Here is a 17,591-nt window from a genome sequence, read left to right on the forward strand (position 1 = left end):
GCTTCTGTCTGGTTTTGTCTGTTCTTTGAATTTCTTGATGATACTTTTCTCCAGTTCTTGACCCCCCCACCCCCACTCACTAAAATAGTTTTGTGATTGTGTGGAAATAGAAATAAGTCACGCTTCCTAGAGAAAACTAGCATGTTTAGAAATGCTGTGAGAAAAAACACTTTACAAATACTTTAAAATCCGGATGATTTGCTGCTAGCACTTTCATCTGTTGCAGTTCACCGTGGCTCTGACTTCGTGTCAGGTTTCCTATATAAAATGGATCACCTCAAGCATTTCCTCCACACATCGCATCATCTTTTGTGCACGAAAAACCAACAGCATATGATCTCATGGTGTTTATCTAAAGAGGCTTAGTAAAAACTGCATGTGCTTAATTGTGCAGCGTAGCAGCACAGAGCCCTTGTTTATGTGAACTTGGATGTCTGTTCTCATCCGAAGAAATGCCCCCGATCCCGAAGACAGAAGAAAAGGCCACCCACAGGGCAAGTAGCTGTCATCGTTGATTCACTGCAGGATGAATATAGTAAATTCTTAAGCAACCTCTCTTGAAAAAACACCTATTGAGAAACTTTACAAAAGAGGCCTCTTACATTCTCCGGGTGGGAGATTACTGGGATGGTTGGTGCAATTATGCCTCCTCGTTCTGAATGAAGTGGAGCAGAGAGTTGTAGCTAATCTGCAACTCAAACAAGAGTAAATCCAAGCTAATCAACGGAGAATTACAATGCCAGGCACAGGTGAAAACATAACAACTCGGGATGGGTGTGTGAGTGTGTGTGTTGGTGATTCATGCTATGCTTTTCACGGTGAAATACGCCCCAGGGCAAGAAACAGCTTAGTCAAAGAGACACTCAACACATTTGCAAGGAAGTAAACACGCAGCAGCTCAAGAGCAGGTAGAAATGTGCATGTCAGAAATATCAATCAGAGCCTGTCACAGCAGCACTTAATAACAGAGGTGTCAAAGACTATGTGTGCCTGAATATAAACTCAATAAATGATTTCACTGGTAGTTGTCTGAGCATGCAGGTCTGGAAGGCTCGCTGGAGATTTGGTGTTTTTCTTTTTTAAAGCAAGAGAAGATGTGCGACGAACCAGATCCATGACTCAACTCATCGAGAAATTCTTACCTTTATCGTTCAATCAACTGAAAAAAAAAAAAGGTGTTGACTTTGGGGAAAAATCTTTAAAAACTAGTTTAAAGTCGTGTGGTGAGCTGGGAGCACAGACACAGGCCAGCTAATCTGTGGTGTTATGACTGAAAATACCCCTGCTTCCAAGGGTTTTCCTCCATGTGGGCATGTTGCTGCAGGTACAGCAGAGGAGACGAAATACCATCCGAGCAGCTGAATGAGTTGCCGAGTCTGAGGGCTTATCAGACGGCCGTTTAGGGTTGAGGAGGGACTCTGAAAGGTTATCGCGGCAGCAATAACTCTCTCTGTGCATTTAAAGACTGCGGGGGAAACAAAGTAACCGACACAATGCTCAAGTTTACAACGTGTGGACCAGCCGTATATTTGATTAGTCTAATCAGCGTGTTGCTGGGTGATGTTAGATCACGCTGCAGGAACATGATCAATTTTTCTGCCTTTGCCCCTGCTGTGCCAATGAAACAGCTTCATTGAAATTAATGAGAGGGCTCTGTGTGTGTGTGTGTGTGTTTTTAACACTGCTATTGTTGGTCTAAATGAGGCCTTAGGTGTGAGAAGGGTAATGACAGGCTTGCTTCTGTTGAGAAGAGATGAACCGCATTTCTCCTGTGGTTATTATGCTCTCAACTAAAAATAAAGCTAAACTCATTTTTCCCCTGTCACCTCATTTAACCAGACAGGTTAATAAAAACATTAAAAAAAGAAAATGATCTCTTGTGCCCTGAGAAAATGGCATCATTGAAACATTTCAAAAGAGTCTTTTTCATTTTGCCAAACGCGTTCTTTAATTGAAACAAGAAAGCAAATTATTTATGCATTCACAAAAGGTGTAATCATACAATTTTGTATTCTATACAATTAACTAGGATTGATTAATTAAATAGAAAATACCAGGAATTCAAAACAAAGACCAAGCTGATACTAATAATATGTCAGCTCTGGAAACTCCTGGCAAAAATAGTGGTGGTGGGGGGAAAAAGTTGCTTTTTTGTCCTCTTCAGCTTCTCCTTTACCGTCAATCTGCAGCTGATGGGACCAGTCCCTTCTTGGCACCCTGATGGTAGTGGCTCTCCAGTTTCCCTGTGAGAAAAAAATGGGGGTGAAAGGGAAGGGTGGGAGTGGAGAGAAGAGGAAGGGATGAATCAAAACACCATCAAAGGGACAGGGTGACCTTTCTGAGAGCTCAAGGCCCGCTGATTACAGGCGGACTCGGGTAGATGCACAAAGACAGGCCGAGAGAGAGACGGAGGCAGTGAGATGATGAGGAAAAAAGACCGGGGAGACCTTTTATTCACTGACAAAGAGAGATTAGCCCACAGCCTTTTAATATACATATACAGCCCTGATTTGGATTCAGTATAATTCAACAGCAACCATGGCTAAACACACAAAGCTGATAAAAAGGAGTACATGTATGGATCTAACATCACCTGAAATGTAAAAGAGTTTCATATAATCCTCTCTTTCACCACCACAGTGGATTTAAAATGAACCAGTCAAGCTTTAATTCAATTGGTTTAATATAAACATTGTAATAACTGTTTAGACTTAAAGACATTTTGTATGGTCTCATAATTTTTAAAGGCTCATTGGACAGTTAACCCGTTTAGGTTAAAGATCAAGATCAGCCCTCTTGACAGAAATCGTCACAACGCTAAAAAACAAGCAGAAAACGTCTGGAGTTTCCAAACGATCAGGTGAACAGTTTGGGAGCTCTGCTCCATTATTTTCCAAGGGGTCGCCATAGTGGATGGGCATGTGGACGTATAACAGAGATTTATTTATTTTTTTTAGCACTGATGTCTTTCCTGATGCAACCCTAACATTTATCTGGTCATGAGCACACTAGCTTGTTACCCCTGAGGCTGGGTTTGTGTCTCCTCCTGGTCTCAAAGTGGGGATCTTTCGAATGTAAAGTGAAAAGTTGAGGCTCACTAGAGCGCAAAACCACTGGTGTGCATGGTCATATTACTGGTTCCTCAGTTAAGAAAACCTCCTTCACATCACACATCAGGAAGAGAAGAAGCTACCTGTATCATCGCCCTGGTCTACAATCATGAGGCGTCAGGATGTAAATGCTGAGGGTTTACCTCAATATGCACAGATGCCAAAGACAGGAAGGACTGATTAGACTTTTGCAAAATTACAGAAAAAAGCCTGGGCAACTCTGGAACAAAATCCTTTCATCTGATGACTAATTCAGACTTCTGCAGGTAGTAACCTGACGTGCACCTCCTGAGTAACTACATGTCAGGTCGACACTGCCAGCAAAACTATTGTGGTTCACCTGTTCAGCAGCGTCATTTCCTTCTGTGCACTTACAGCTTCTTTTTTACCACAGTTTTTGCATTTTTAGAGAGACAGTAAGAACCAGAAAGAAAAAGACCACAACCAGGCCAAATAGGTTGCATCATAGGCTCTACAACAGCTAAGTCAGGCCTAAGATAGCCCAAGAGGAGCTTAGAGGAAAATAACGGGATGAGCCTGGAGAGCCACATCATCTGATAATTTTATGGAAATTTTCGTTATGATGTTGTCGTTATGTAATTAGTTGAGCTGATCCTGTAGCACTAGCTTGGTTTAGTTGATTTTTTTCCACAGCTCCTGTATCCTCACTGCCTCGCTGCCCTAACAGTCGGCATAAAAACTGGATACTGCAGTGTGCAGAAAAATAAAAGTTATTTATGTGTGCAGTAAAAAGTAAGGAGGCTAATATTGATCCTTGTGTGACACCTCTAACACCCAACTTGACTTAAGTCCATCTGCACAAACAGTCTTATCTCCAGCAGAAAGACTGAATTTATATCAGTAGCAAACACAATAGCAGGAAGTCAATGGAAATCAGGAAATATGAAAAGTCAGTAGTAACTAATAAATATTACAAATTTATGTCTGTGCATGTCTCCCAATCTGCCAAGAATGCATCAGTGAAGGATTTCTTGGTAATCTTTTTGGATTTGGTAGTTGAGGCAGCACCTGCACAAACCTGCTGATTAACGCTCTTCTATTTGTAAAACCATACACCATCAGCCTCTTTTGTTGTGGATCCACGGTTACAACTCGTTGCTCACCAAACTCATGGGAACCTCTGCTGCGACTGTTTACACAGATGAAACAGCTGAGAATGTTGAAGAGGGATTTTATCGAGTTGCTATTTATACGAATGCCTGTAGCTATGGCGCGTAAACAAAAACCCTTGCAGCCACTGACCGGAGCTGACCTCCTAATCTATCGCGAGTGCAACTTGTTGTCTGTCAGAACGGCATTCCGAATTTTCATCACATTCAGAATTTCTCTATTACAGCCCACGGTCTACTGCTCCGTCCCTATTCTGCACAGGACAACCTCTGCCGGTTTTCGATACCTCTTGTTGACCCCGTCTCTTACTGCGAAGCAAATAATAACCCGGCGTCTCTCAGCCTCACACAAGCCTCCTGTTTGTCAAACTACGACATTAACTGGCTGCTTCCCCCCCACCCGGTGGCTGAGGCAGGGGGAAAAAATGATACAAGTGTGACAGGCAGGGGCGGTGGTTGTCACTTATGCTTTCTTTTCATGTTGTCATGTTATGGCTGAACTCTGTGGGTAGTAGCAGCATAAACAAGGTGTTAAGGAGAAGTGCTGTTTGCTCACCATTTCCAAACCTCTCTGAATGGCTGTCAGTGTGTGTCTGTTCTGCCAGGAGCGAGTGCTGCTTAGGTGTGGAAACACCCCTGGAATTTTGTTAGGTGAGTGCTGCCAAAAGGTTATCCAAGATTACTGTAATGATACATTCACCCACACAGAAACGCAGCCTAAGTTAAAAAGGCTTTTCTGAGCCATCCAGCAGACGAGGTCTAAGAGTGGTTATATTGTAGCATGTATTTTAGGAGGAAAATAAATATTAGATGTTAAGAGCGCAATGACTAAACCATAAAATATCGAGGTGGCAGCTGAACTCCGGAGAGCTGAAGTCAGAGCGGTGTTGTGCCAGCGTAAGCAGACTTTTTTTTTTCCCTTTAGTGTTCTCCAACACTTCAACTTCTCTGACTTGTTCAGCCTTAAAAAAACAAAAAAAAATCACAAAAACTTCCTTTTAGAGCTGTGTGAGTGACAGCTGGGATCAAAATCGAGGAAAAATTGCCACTGGCAATTTGACACAGTGACATTTGTGTATATTTTAACTGAAACAAACATGATATTGAAACAAGCACTTGAATCATTCATCAACTACACTGTCCATGTTACTTTATGTCGGTGACAATGGCAACCTGACGTAAAAACAAAGGCCCCGCCCTGACACCCTCTAAATCATGTTAGTCATAATGAAAAACACATACAGTTCTCCAGGCTTTCTGAAAGTCTTTCAAACTGCTTCTTTGTACCAGTGTTGTGTCTTCACATGGCAGACAACTAAAAAGAATTTTATTTTATTTTTTTAAATTCGCATCAGAGAGAGGTACAACAGTGACAACAGTAAATCATGCTTGATGGAGGCTCTGTCATGGTTTAGGCTGCATTTCAGCCAATGGTGTTGGCAATTATGTCAAAATTTATGTAATTATGAATGCAGAAAAATACCACTAGATTCTGATTCACCATGCAACACCAACTGGAAAGCATATGACTGACAAAAGCTTCATTTTTCAGTATGACAATGATGCCAAACACACTGCCATTGCATTAAAAATTATACTTAGATAGAAAAACACACAGCGGAAGACTATCAGTCTTTTTGGATCGGCCTCCCCAGAGCTTGGATCTCAACTTTATTGAAGCAGTGTGGGATCATCTTGACAGAGAACACAACAAAAGGCAGCCAACATCCAAAGAAGAGCTTTGAATGTCCTTCAAGAAGCCTGGAGAAATATCCCTGAAGACTACTTAAAGAAAGCTAGCTTAAGAGAGTTTAGGCTGTCACCAAATACTGAATTTCGAGCTTGTTAAATTTGTACAAGCTCTGTTTTTGTGTTATATACTGCATTACCATGCATGTTTCCACATTTCAAAAAAATAACTGCACCTCAAATATTTCCCATTTTCCTAGCAGAAACTATAGAACGAAGGGTAATTCAAACCTTTTTCACAGTACTGCATAGTCATGCTAATTTCTCTCCTCTGCTGTCCACAGACTTCAGTCTATGGCTGTCACTGTGTATGAGAGGGGGAGGGATGGAGCAGAGCACGTAGCACAGTAACAGAAGAGACGAGGCACAGAGTTACTCAAGCTGATTAAAACTCTTTGCCTACAACAACAGTTTTCCAACCTGTGTTAATTCATCTAAAACCAAAGATGGAGCGATGCTGGCTGACTCCAAATGTCTGTAAGCCTGATGAACACAAACCACCCAACCCCACCACAAAGAGGTCAATCTGTGGGAAACATTGGATTTCCTTATAAAATGACTAGTTATGCAATTTTAAGGACAGCCAGCGTGCTGCATTAATTCATTTTGTGAACAGTTGAGTAAACCAGTAGTAGGTCGAAGACGGCAGGTTATTCAAAAAAGCTCCAATACTCTGTTTAATTCAGAAAATGTGGGCTTCTTTACGTGACACTTAAGCTGCAGAGATCGTCTTAAGGTCTCAACTTCGGGAGGATCTATTAATGAATCTTTAAGCCACCTGGGTTCAGTGCAACAAGGTGACAACGCGGCATTGACATATCACCTCCTGAAGGTGTTATGGTGAATGTGTTGGCAAACAGTTCCTATTCACACCTCACCTCCAGCAGACACGGAGAAGAATTAGCATTTACTACAAATAACAGGCACCTGGTCACTGTGAATTCAATCTTCACTTTGTTTTTGAGTCCATCTGGCCCTTTGGCTGATAAATGCTCTGCTATGTTCCACTTACCAAAGACAATTTCAGACCTGTAAACAGCTTTAACCACCAAGCTCACAGTCTGCGATGTCAAATTGTACTCATGTGAGAACACTTCACCTAACTAGACAGTTCGTGGTGAATGGGTGCATTTTGTGCTTCATCTTGCACACGCTGTGTACACAGTAGCCTCGGCTCACCCAAAAGGAGTATTCTCAGTAAGAATGAGTCTGAAGCAGCGCTGAAAGTGAGAAAGGGCGACTTTTAGAAATGTAATGCCGCGATTCTCCCAATATTGTCCAGAGTTTATGTGTGAAAATGGATGTGCCAAACAACTTAAATCTGTTTTCATAAGCCTTTTCTCTGAGCACAGTAGAGTGCTGTGATAGAACCTCTGATAAGAGAAAGTGAGAGAAAACCAAAACTCTTAGGGAAAGATATCAAAGACAAGCTTAAAAAAATAAATAAGAAATTGAAAGCTCTGTAGAGAGCTGTTCATTTGATCTTGTGTTAATATAAATATATCCAAATATATTTGTATTTATCCCAGCTACCTCAGGGCGAGAGGAAGGGTACACCTTTGATAGGTTACCAGTCTGTCACGGGGCTAACACAGGTGATGCGTTCTAGATAAGTCGGAACTCAGATGTTGGGACTCAAGAGTGACGTCATTCGAGAGTTGGTGCTTTCCAGGATTTGTTTTGGTTCTTGGCAAGGTACGGCCATGCACGTAACACTAGCAACACAGCATAATACTTCTATTTTGTGCTTAAAAAGACGCATTTATGGATCGAGCCTGGTCAGTGTTCAGCGACTTATCAAGTCAGTCGAAAATACAGAGCAGTGGAAGTACAGATCCAAAGATTACAGTTCAGTGTCAGCATCTTGGATTGCTAACTCGGGGTATGTTGGTCTACTCGGATTTCCCACTCAACTTTCCGAGTTGAGTTCCACAAAAGATTTCCGACTGGGAACTCAGAATTTTCAATTTATTCGGGAATGCACCAAGACAGACACACAACCATTTACACCTATGGGCAATTTAGGAACACCAATGCACCTCACCTCTTTGGACTGTGGGAGGAAGCCGGGGTACCCGTGGAAAACCCACGCAGACACAGGGAGAACAGCTCCACACCTAGCCTGATGGTGGATTTGAACCCAGGGCTTTCAACAGTACTAATCCCCTTGATGCTGTCCTACATAAATATAGCGATTTATCAGGAAATCAAGAAAATGAAAGCTGTTTCTTTTGTTCAGTTCAGCCTTTTTAAAAAGTTATTTTTTTCATCAGTACCTTCAAGAGTTAATCTGAAGAATAAACTCTAAAAAAACAAAAACTCTTTGACCGTTCGGTATTTACTTTGCTTTTAGACTAGCTGTTGGAAACCACTTGGTACTTAGTCTAAGAGTTTGAGAAGTGGCAATTTTGTAAACCTATTAAAATACACCCTGAAGCGAAATATGGAAAAATAACATCGTTTTATGCAACTGGGCACTGACAACCAAGGACGGCAACAAGGGGCACAGACGCTGGGCTTCACAACAAGTTCGACTCTCATATTCAACAGGAAAGTCGGTCCGGTAATGTGACATGTTCCATGTGTGAAGGCGACTTTTGTTAATGGAGCTGCTGAGCTGTCGCATTTCAAAATAGGCGCAGCAGAGCTGAGAGAGCTAGAGGAAATGCAAGTGAAAGAGGAGGGGGGGTTGGGGGTGAGGGAGTGGGTGGAAAAAACAGAGAGACAGCAAAAATGAGACAGAAGGGATGAGGAGGAGAAGTGTGTGTGTGTGTGTGTGTGGGGGGGTGTACAGGGAGAAAGGGGATACATACAGGAGGACAGCAGGAGAGGTGGACAGAGGGAGGAACAGAAAGGCTGGCCCATCGATTGGCTGAGATAATTTCCCATTGATTGCTGCACTGTTTGGAGATTGCTGGAGAAAGGTTTATTGCCCACACGCTGCAGCTGGGGAGGAGGCCATAAAATAAGCACCGATTGTCTGCAGAGGGCCAGCTCCATCATCAGCCCTGTAAAACACACTGTGCAAGAGAGACGGATACGCACCGCACTTGGATACTTTCCTTACGTATTAACAAATATGACTGCATGCATACTATTCCCATTACGCGCAATGGGAGAACGCGGCTCACTGTCGATGGAAAGCGCTCTTGCATAACCCCCCTTGAAAATCCAGGGGCAGCAGTGCAAAGAGTATTTATTGGATTGAAATGGAGGTCCATTGACATCCTCCCTGACATCAATAACATGCAGGCCCATCCGCTCCCTTGCAATAATAATCACAAGAATAATTGGCTGGTTGCTGTTTCTCTTTCTGTGAGAGTAGCTGCCTACGCACTCAAGGATACAAAAAAAAAAAGGCTGATTTTGGTATTCTTATTGTGTCTTTTTATTACACACAGATCCCAGTGCACCTGAATAATAAACCTTAGAACAACTATGCATATACACATTAACCACATGTTGACACACCTTATGAAGACAGTTTGACAAGAGGAAATTACTTTATGCCTACAAACGATGACACCGCTGAAAAGGAAAGTGGAAAACCATCAGCGCTGTGATTGAATATAACACCTTCAACGGTATCTCCTCCCCACTGGGATCTCACCATAACCAGTGCAGAGTCTATGACAGGCATAGTGCTTGGAGAGCGGGGCTGTGACGGCACACAGAAATCGTGGTTGGATATTAATCTTGGTTTCTGAGTCACAGTTTTGTATGTTTTCAGCACAAAGGATCAAACAAAAATACAATTTTTAAACTGGATTTTTAAAAATTCTAGCTTCTTAGAGGACCATTTGAAGAGCTTAAATGTTGCTGAACTCGTTAGTAGTAACCCATTTGTTAAGTCATTTAGATTTTTCTATGCAAGATAAAAAGTCCCAGCCCTCTTTTTGAATGTTACCCTGACACGAGACGTTAACGAATTAAACCAGACGACACAGGAAGCTGGAAAAATCAAAAATAATCCAAAGTCTGAGTAACTTTGAACTCTAGCAACCCATCAGTGAGAGAAGCTATGAAGTTTGTCATTAGCCAATTGATACTTTTTTGTAAGACGTTCCCACATAAAGTCATTTGCAGCCAAATGGAAGTTACAATAATAGATGCTTGGAGGAACCTTTTTATCTGCTGTTGCGCCTAAAACATGGCCGTAGTATGAACTGACTGACCACTAGTTCCTCACTGAAAGCTGACTGGACTGTACTGACCGAGTTTCAGCCACAAACACAGAGCTAGAGCCTTGGGATGAAGGATTCTCTTGTGATCTATGTGATCAAATCCAGCTGCCTCGCAAGGCAATTTGAACATGTGCGAGGCACCAATGCGTAATCCAGGGTAAAGTCCAACATTCTCCTTTATTACTTTATGTTATCAAAGATTTAAAAACCTCTAGACTAACATGACAAAAATGGTCCTCATTTTTCTTTCAATTTTTAACTTGAGGATGTCAAACTGTGTCCTTCCTTGAAATGATTGTGGTTTAGCAAATGGATAAACAGTGCCAGACAAGAACTCCACTGGGTTTACGAGAAATTGTTGTTTGATCACAATCAAACAACATAGATATGAAAAAGGAGAAGTCACCAGCATCGCTAAGAGGGGCAAATTTGCGTCTGCCTGCACTGAGAGGGGATTTTTGCTTGATCACTGAAAGGGTTTGTTGCTCAATGATTTGGGCCAAAATAGTGCAGCCTTTAAGTGCACTCATGCACCAGAAAGTGATCAATGAACTATGTTTTTTGAACAGAGTTCTTTGGTTGTTCTTAATTCCGTCATTGCCTACCTGTTTTTCTTTGACTGCATCTTTGGCTGATTTTTGGGTTCTGCATCACATATAAATGATTTGAGCTGGTTAACAAAGCTCAAATGTTTTAGGGAACTCAAAAATGGCAGTGGTGTTTCCCATATCTCAGTAAGTATGACGCTGGTCCAGTGGTTTTTGAAGATGGAGAAAAAGGGCGCCCAATTAATCACAAATCCTGTAGCCTTTTTCATTCTACTCCAGTTCAGCAGATCTGCCCTTTTATCTTCTTTACCATATCTGGCCTCAGCTTATGCACCTCCAGCTCAAGTCATTCTGCATGTGAAACCAAGCTGACAGCCTGCAGCACTGCAGGAAAGTGGATGTGTACAAAGCCCTCAGTAGCCAGGGGAGAACAGCAAGAGAGGAGGGGAAAAACTGCCTGGATTCCCATCTTGCTGTTAGTCACACCTAATTTACATTCCCTTCCTGTGCTGCCGAGCTGGTGAATTTACAAGTGGATAGAGAAGGTGCTGTTTCAGACTTGTGTTGGCATGCTGTTTGCAAGGGGTTAGGGAGACGCATCAACCATGCTTCCCACTGCAGTGAAAACAGTCTCTCTCCATCTCTTGGTCTTTCCAAATCTCCTGCCTGAAGCTGTTTTCACAGAAACTGAGGGGCCGTAATGGCTGAGTGATTTCTCCAACCAACAGCGGGCTGCTGAGCCGGTTTAGTCACGCACATGACAGTTCGTCACAACTCGCTAGAGAACCAGTGTCTGACAAGGCAGGGACAGCAAAGGTGCTGCTGGTTGGTGGGAGAATGTAGAGCAGTGAGGACATGATGATAGCTCATTCATATCGGTGCTTCGAAAATCCCACACAAAACAGAGCTCAGACTCTGTTACTGCTTCATTTACTTTTTCTTCTTCGATGTCGTGCTGTAGTTTGAGTTGTAAGAACAAATATAAATAAAGAGTTTAAATAATTTAGCGATCTTGCTGTAATACAATTTTTGACATCTTAAAAAACCCCAGTCTGGAATTCATAAGCACTATGTACAAGTATAAAGTCTGGTTATAACTAGACATGCAGTACTGTGCAAAAAACAGAAGTGGGAGGCCTAAAAAATATATCTATAGCAGAACAGTAAACAGTTTCTGAAAGTCATGTCCTTAAGAAAGTGGAAAGACCTGACAGACTTGAGAGGTACCTTCATCTTATCCGTTGGCTTTATAGAAGGGAAACGGGGAGAAAAGACCCCAAATTACACAAGATCTGTGCCAAAAGAGGCAACAGGTCTTATGGGTTGATGAATCCAAATTTGATTTAAATCATCCTCAATATGTCTGAAGGTACAACAGTGAGTGTATACGGCTATCTGTAAAACATGGTGGAGGCTCTGTCATGGTTTGGGTCTGCATTTCAGGCAGTGGTGTTGGGGATCTTATCAAACAACACCTTCATTTTTCAACGTGGCAATGATCCACAGTGATCCACAGTGTTCCTTATATACTGTACTTTCTCCAAGCAAAATATAAAGAAATGAATGGTGACTTAAGACTTTTGCACAGTACTGTAATTGTTCATTAATTTCATTCATAAGATAAGAGATGAAACACACTTACTGATACTACAACATATGTTTTCATATGAAACACTGCAGACTGATAAGCACTAAAAAGCTGCTTATTAAGCACCTACATGGCCCCAAACAGGGAGACTTAAAGTGCTGCCAGTTAATTTTCAAACTTGCCAGTGGCCAGTCTTAGTCATCCACAATCACACAGCTCCATTAACATTTCAAGCAAAACAAATAAATACTGAGCATTCCCTCATGTTAGAGCTCTTAAGTTTATATTAATTTTTAAAGCTGCAGGGTAAAAAACTGATTGCCATTGTAAGGCGAGTCTAAATTCCAATTTCCTGCATTTGACAGAACAAAGACTGATGTCTGTGTACTACCAGCTGTGTCACTCTGATACAGAAACCTAAAGTAAAAAGATGAAGGGGAGAACCTGAATATCGCTGCACATCAGTCCTGGTTTTGTTCGGAAATTGTTTTCAATTTCAGTCTCACTTCTCCTGCTTCTTTTCTGAAAGCAGAACAACTCAATCGCTGCCAGCACCGACAAAAGTGTTACAGTTCACCCACAAACATAAACAGTGGCAAAAGCAGCAATGTGAGGAATGTGGAGGGAAAAAAAACCAAAACAGTTTGGAGCGCTGCCCATTTTTACTCAAACACAAACCTGGCTAGCTTCTGCGGAAAGCGAGCATGACTGTCAGTTTCTGAACGTTACAAACTGAGTGATGAAGACATCCTCTGACAAACTGAAAGTAGACGGTTGGAAAGGCCCTATCCGTCTGGCCCCACAGGTTAACAGTTCAAACTTCAAGATAAGCAGACAAAAACTGAGAGTGCTGAATCCTAACATCGTCGTTAAAGGGCTGCACTGGGAGATAAGACATCTGTCGACTCTCCTGGCCTTTGGAAAATGTCTTATAGCAGAATTTTGCTTCAAACAAACTACAACTCAGCAAAAATGAGCTAAACTAAACTGAGACAGAGGTGGAGTCTCTGCAGACGTTTAGTGTTTATGTAAGTCTACACAACCCCCCCAGAACTGAACAATACAAAAGTGTCATTAGTTTTAGGGAAAGAGGCCCGTTGGGAGTAATCAGTCTAACTGTGTGAGCTGGAAGCAACATTGACACAATTGTGCCACACAGTCTATATATTGATTACACAATGGAGGTGATCCCGTGTGTGAAAACGAGACTATGGTTCAGTTTTCAGAGCTTTCAGGGATGTCCGACAAAGAGTACTCTGACCATCATCAATGCTGCATATTTCACATTTCACTTAAATATCTTTTCAAATTAAGGTGATGTCATAGTTAAAAACTTCACACTGAATTAAGCACAAAAACGTCGCTATCCAATAGCAGCTGTTTTCTCCTCCAACAAGGAAAAAGTGAGGCCTCTTTTTTTTTAAAAAAAATACAGATCGCCAACACCGATATAGTCCCTAATAAAGACTTTATGATTTACTAATTTACAAGATCAAGTACAAATTTTGCAAGGCAATGTTTTATAAGACATTTACACAAAAGCTCTTAAGAAGCTGTCCCTGGAAATTATTAGGAAAAGGGCAAATGACTGGATACACATGTATCACAGGGTAACTTCAACCTGAGGAGTCTGAGGAGCTCTGAAAGCCAGTTACCTTTTTAGCACGTTGGCATACAATGAGTGCTATCTTTATAAGAAAACACTGCACATAAACAGCCTGCTAAATGTGTCTGCTTAGATCTTAGGAATACATTTATTAATGTTAACACATTCTTCTTCTTGTTCTTGCTTTAGATCCGTTAGCTCAAAAAGTAACATGTAACTGTTAGCAAGTAAAGAGAAATGCTCGGGAATGTGTGATTATGATATATGAATATTATTGTAGCACAAAGGAATTGTTACTAAAGCTTTACTAATGGCATAAATGAGTTACATTTTGTGAATGTATTTGTAAAAAAGCTTAAACATTAAGTTCTATAAGGATTCTGTATTGTGAGGCATACAGGTTTCTAGTCTGTTCTTTAGATCACTTTACATCAAACTATCATCATCAGTCTGGTCCAGTTGTGTTCTTGCTTGCTGTTGGTGAGCCAATCAGCTGTGCTTCAAATCTCATTGATCTTCTCTCATTCTGCCTGTTAGTGTGTCATTCATACGACCTGGCTCTAGGGCTGTGCGATATGACCAAAATCTCATATCCCGATATTAAGACATCTATCGTCCGATAACGATATAAATCACAAAAATGTAACATTTTCTGTAAATTATGTGAATGTCGGGCAGCTCGACTTGCGTGAAGTGTTTCCAGCTGGGCGTCGCGTACCTGGAGTCGAGTGTTTTAACTGATGCATGAAACGATACATTTTTAGACATAGGTTGTAACAGCCGCCGTTTTCTTTGTATTTATTACACAGCGTGCTGCGGGGAAAAGCCTGTTCTAACGTTTGAGTCTAAGGTTTATTTTTTAGCATCTGACGGCTCTTTTTTGCTTCTCATCCGTAAATACTCTGCATCTTTCACGTGATTCAGTTTATTTTGAAAAGTCTCAACAGGATCTTGAGCTTTATTGTGAAAGGTTTATGTGGAAAATAAACAAGCGGACACGAGGTGGTTTTACCGTCGTTGTTGCTAACGACAACGCATAAAAACAAGCGCTTGTCCGTCTGTAGTGTGGTTATATTAAATATAAGAGAAAGAGAGAACTTTAGGAAATTAATATAGCCGATACAGTGACCATCAAAATAATGAAAAAATATTGCCGTAAACAGTTTATTTTGCGACACCACGAAACAAACAATAGCGTAAAATGAAACGATAGACGTTTTTCTATTGTCATCCGATATATATCGTTATATCGAACAGCCCTACCTGGCTCCTCCTCATCCAAGTCGCTGTCTGCTATTTTGTAATATGTTTAATAGTTAGCCTGATGTGATGCAATAACCTCCCAATTTTGGGTATGAATAAAGTTCATCTTATCTTGATGTAATCTTATAACATGTTCCAAGCTTCTCATTAGAGCAGGGCGATATGACCAAAAATATTTATCACGATATACATTTGAAAATTTGCGATAACGATATAACTGACGATATAATTGACACTAGACAAAATCCTTTACAACTCCACAACTTTATTAGTGCAAAAAACCCATCAATGTATTTTCACTTAAACAAGCAGCTGTTTTTTATGTGCATTAAAGTTATATAAAAATGTAACAGTGCAAATTCCTTGCTGACAGTTTAACCGAAAGGCATTTCCAGTGGAAATTGGCCGACATATCCTCAGCATAACCATGTATAATATCCACAAAACTTAAAAAGAGGTTATACACACACAATACGGTAATATTATGTTGAAGCACAGCACGATATCACTCCGCATGAGGCGCCTGCCTCACGATAGCCTTAATGCTCCGACAATCCATCAAGCGGTGTGGCTTCGGAGCTTAGCAAAGTCGTACTAAAACATTTGACAGATTTTCGAGCGCCGTGTACCACATAAAATTGTTTCGAGGTCAGTAAACCCAACCAGAATTCATACATAAGGCACACGGGATTATAAGGGGCACTGACGATTTTCAGAAAAATCAAAGGATTGATTTTAAGTTTGCCGTATTTTCCAAACAACACTGTAATAACGACGGCCCGCTAGCATGCTCTACCAAAAATAGTGCTTTGTTGTGTATCTGACAGACGAAAGCTAAACCAGTTCCACACCACTGAAGTTGCAGCATTTTTACAAACCAATTCTGGTTCATCCGTTTCATTTAACGATCCACTTTCGCTCTTCTCATTCTGCGTCGCCGCCATGTGCGTATGTAAACATAGGCACTGCGCATGCGCGTTTTACCCATATTCTATCGCGATATTTCATTTTCCTATCGTTGCCCAAATTTACACCGGTATTACCGTGAACGGTATGATATGGCCCAGCCCTACTTCTCATTAGACGCATCCTTTACAGGGCTCGCAAAATCGCTAGCCCGACGTCCCGGGGCTAGCGATTTTTCCAGTCGGGCTACCAAAATCTATCTCTGCCCTGCCCGTCGGGCTATAGGAAGGACAAATATATGTCAATGCTTTCGCATGCTTTCGGACATGTAGCTGGGTAATTATGTCATTGGCATCGGTGAGCCACTGTCACTATGTGACATATTGAAATCGCGTTTGAATTTGCTCTTGTTTTTTGCTTTCACTTTGCAATCGCGCGAACTGTGTATAGAGAGCGGCAGTACTGATTGGTGAGTGACGATAATTTGCGCACCAATTCCTCTGACATCGTCTTATCAATCGTTAGCTTACTATGCGAACATGACAAGTGAAATCTCCGCAGCAAGCTTAAACATGTGAGAGGTTGATCGCGCGAGAGAATCGCTCAGCGTTATGTGAGTGCGTGTGTAAAAGCAGCAGGATATATATTTTAGTTCTGCTGAGCCAAATAAGACAGGTCAGGGTGAAGAAAGGACAGCCAAAGAAAAGCTTGCCACAAAACGGAAAAAGTTATGACAAATGAGACTATGAGGGGAAAAAAGAAAGTGCAGCTTTATGGTTTCATGGACAAAAGAATTTCTGTGGCTGCAATATGACAAGCTAAATAACCAGGGCTGCACATAAGTGGTCCGCAGGTGCGCATTCACTGTCAAAATAATTAACGCAAGACAAGATAAGAAGTTGCAATGCGTGTTTGCGACATAAGATTTTCTGGAGGAGGACAGACATTTGTTAAACTCTTAAAGATGTCGAAGAAGCTCCTTTAAGCAATTACTTTGGTGTTCCTCCACCTCCAAAGAAATGTCAGAAGGCGTCCGAACCACAAAAGAAGTGCGTATTCTCTGAAAAGTGGTTGTAGGAGGTGAGCTGGCTTCAAACAAATGATGAACGCACAGAGATTTGGTGCAGAATGTGCCGTGAAAATCCCACTCTAGCGGACAAAAACAGTGCCTTTTATATGGACGCAAACGCGTTGCAACTTCTTATCTGTGCGCGCGTCTTTTTATTTTGACAGCGAATGCGCACATGCGGACCACTTATGTGCACCCGCTTAAATAACATAATGTTCTGCCGGGTGTGTTGTTGGTTTCCCTCGATTTCTGAGTCGACAAGCGCCTTTGTTACTGGGACCAGTAATTTTAAGAAAGGCCCCATTAGAACCCATGAGAAATGCAAGAAATGCATTATTGCTCAGTCTGCAATAACATACTAAAATCAACCTGAAAAATCTGTTTAGAACAGCGTACTGTGTTGCAAAGAGTGAACTACCATTGGCAAAATTTAGCAGT

General features: G+C 41.5%; 1 protein-coding gene across 1 annotated transcript in view; it reads right to left on the reverse strand.

The window, feature by feature from the left end:
• Positions 1 to 1,922: 1,922 nt before the first annotated feature.
• Positions 1,923 to 17,591, reverse strand: part of trip4 (thyroid hormone receptor interactor 4) — an 81,740-nt gene continuing 66,071 nt past the window's right edge. The window contains exon 13 of the mRNA XM_031744578.2: positions 1,923 to 2,243. Within this exon, the coding sequence (XP_031600438.1) occupies positions 2,179 to 2,243 (65 nt within the window). The 3' untranslated portion in view covers positions 1,923 to 2,178. The remainder of the gene's footprint in view (positions 2,244 to 17,591) is intronic.

The sequence above is a fragment of the Oreochromis aureus genome, linkage group 1 (genome assembly GCF_013358895.1).
Source record: "Oreochromis aureus strain Israel breed Guangdong linkage group 1, ZZ_aureus, whole genome shotgun sequence".
NCBI classification, from domain to species: domain Eukaryota; kingdom Metazoa; phylum Chordata; class Actinopteri; order Cichliformes; family Cichlidae; genus Oreochromis; species Oreochromis aureus.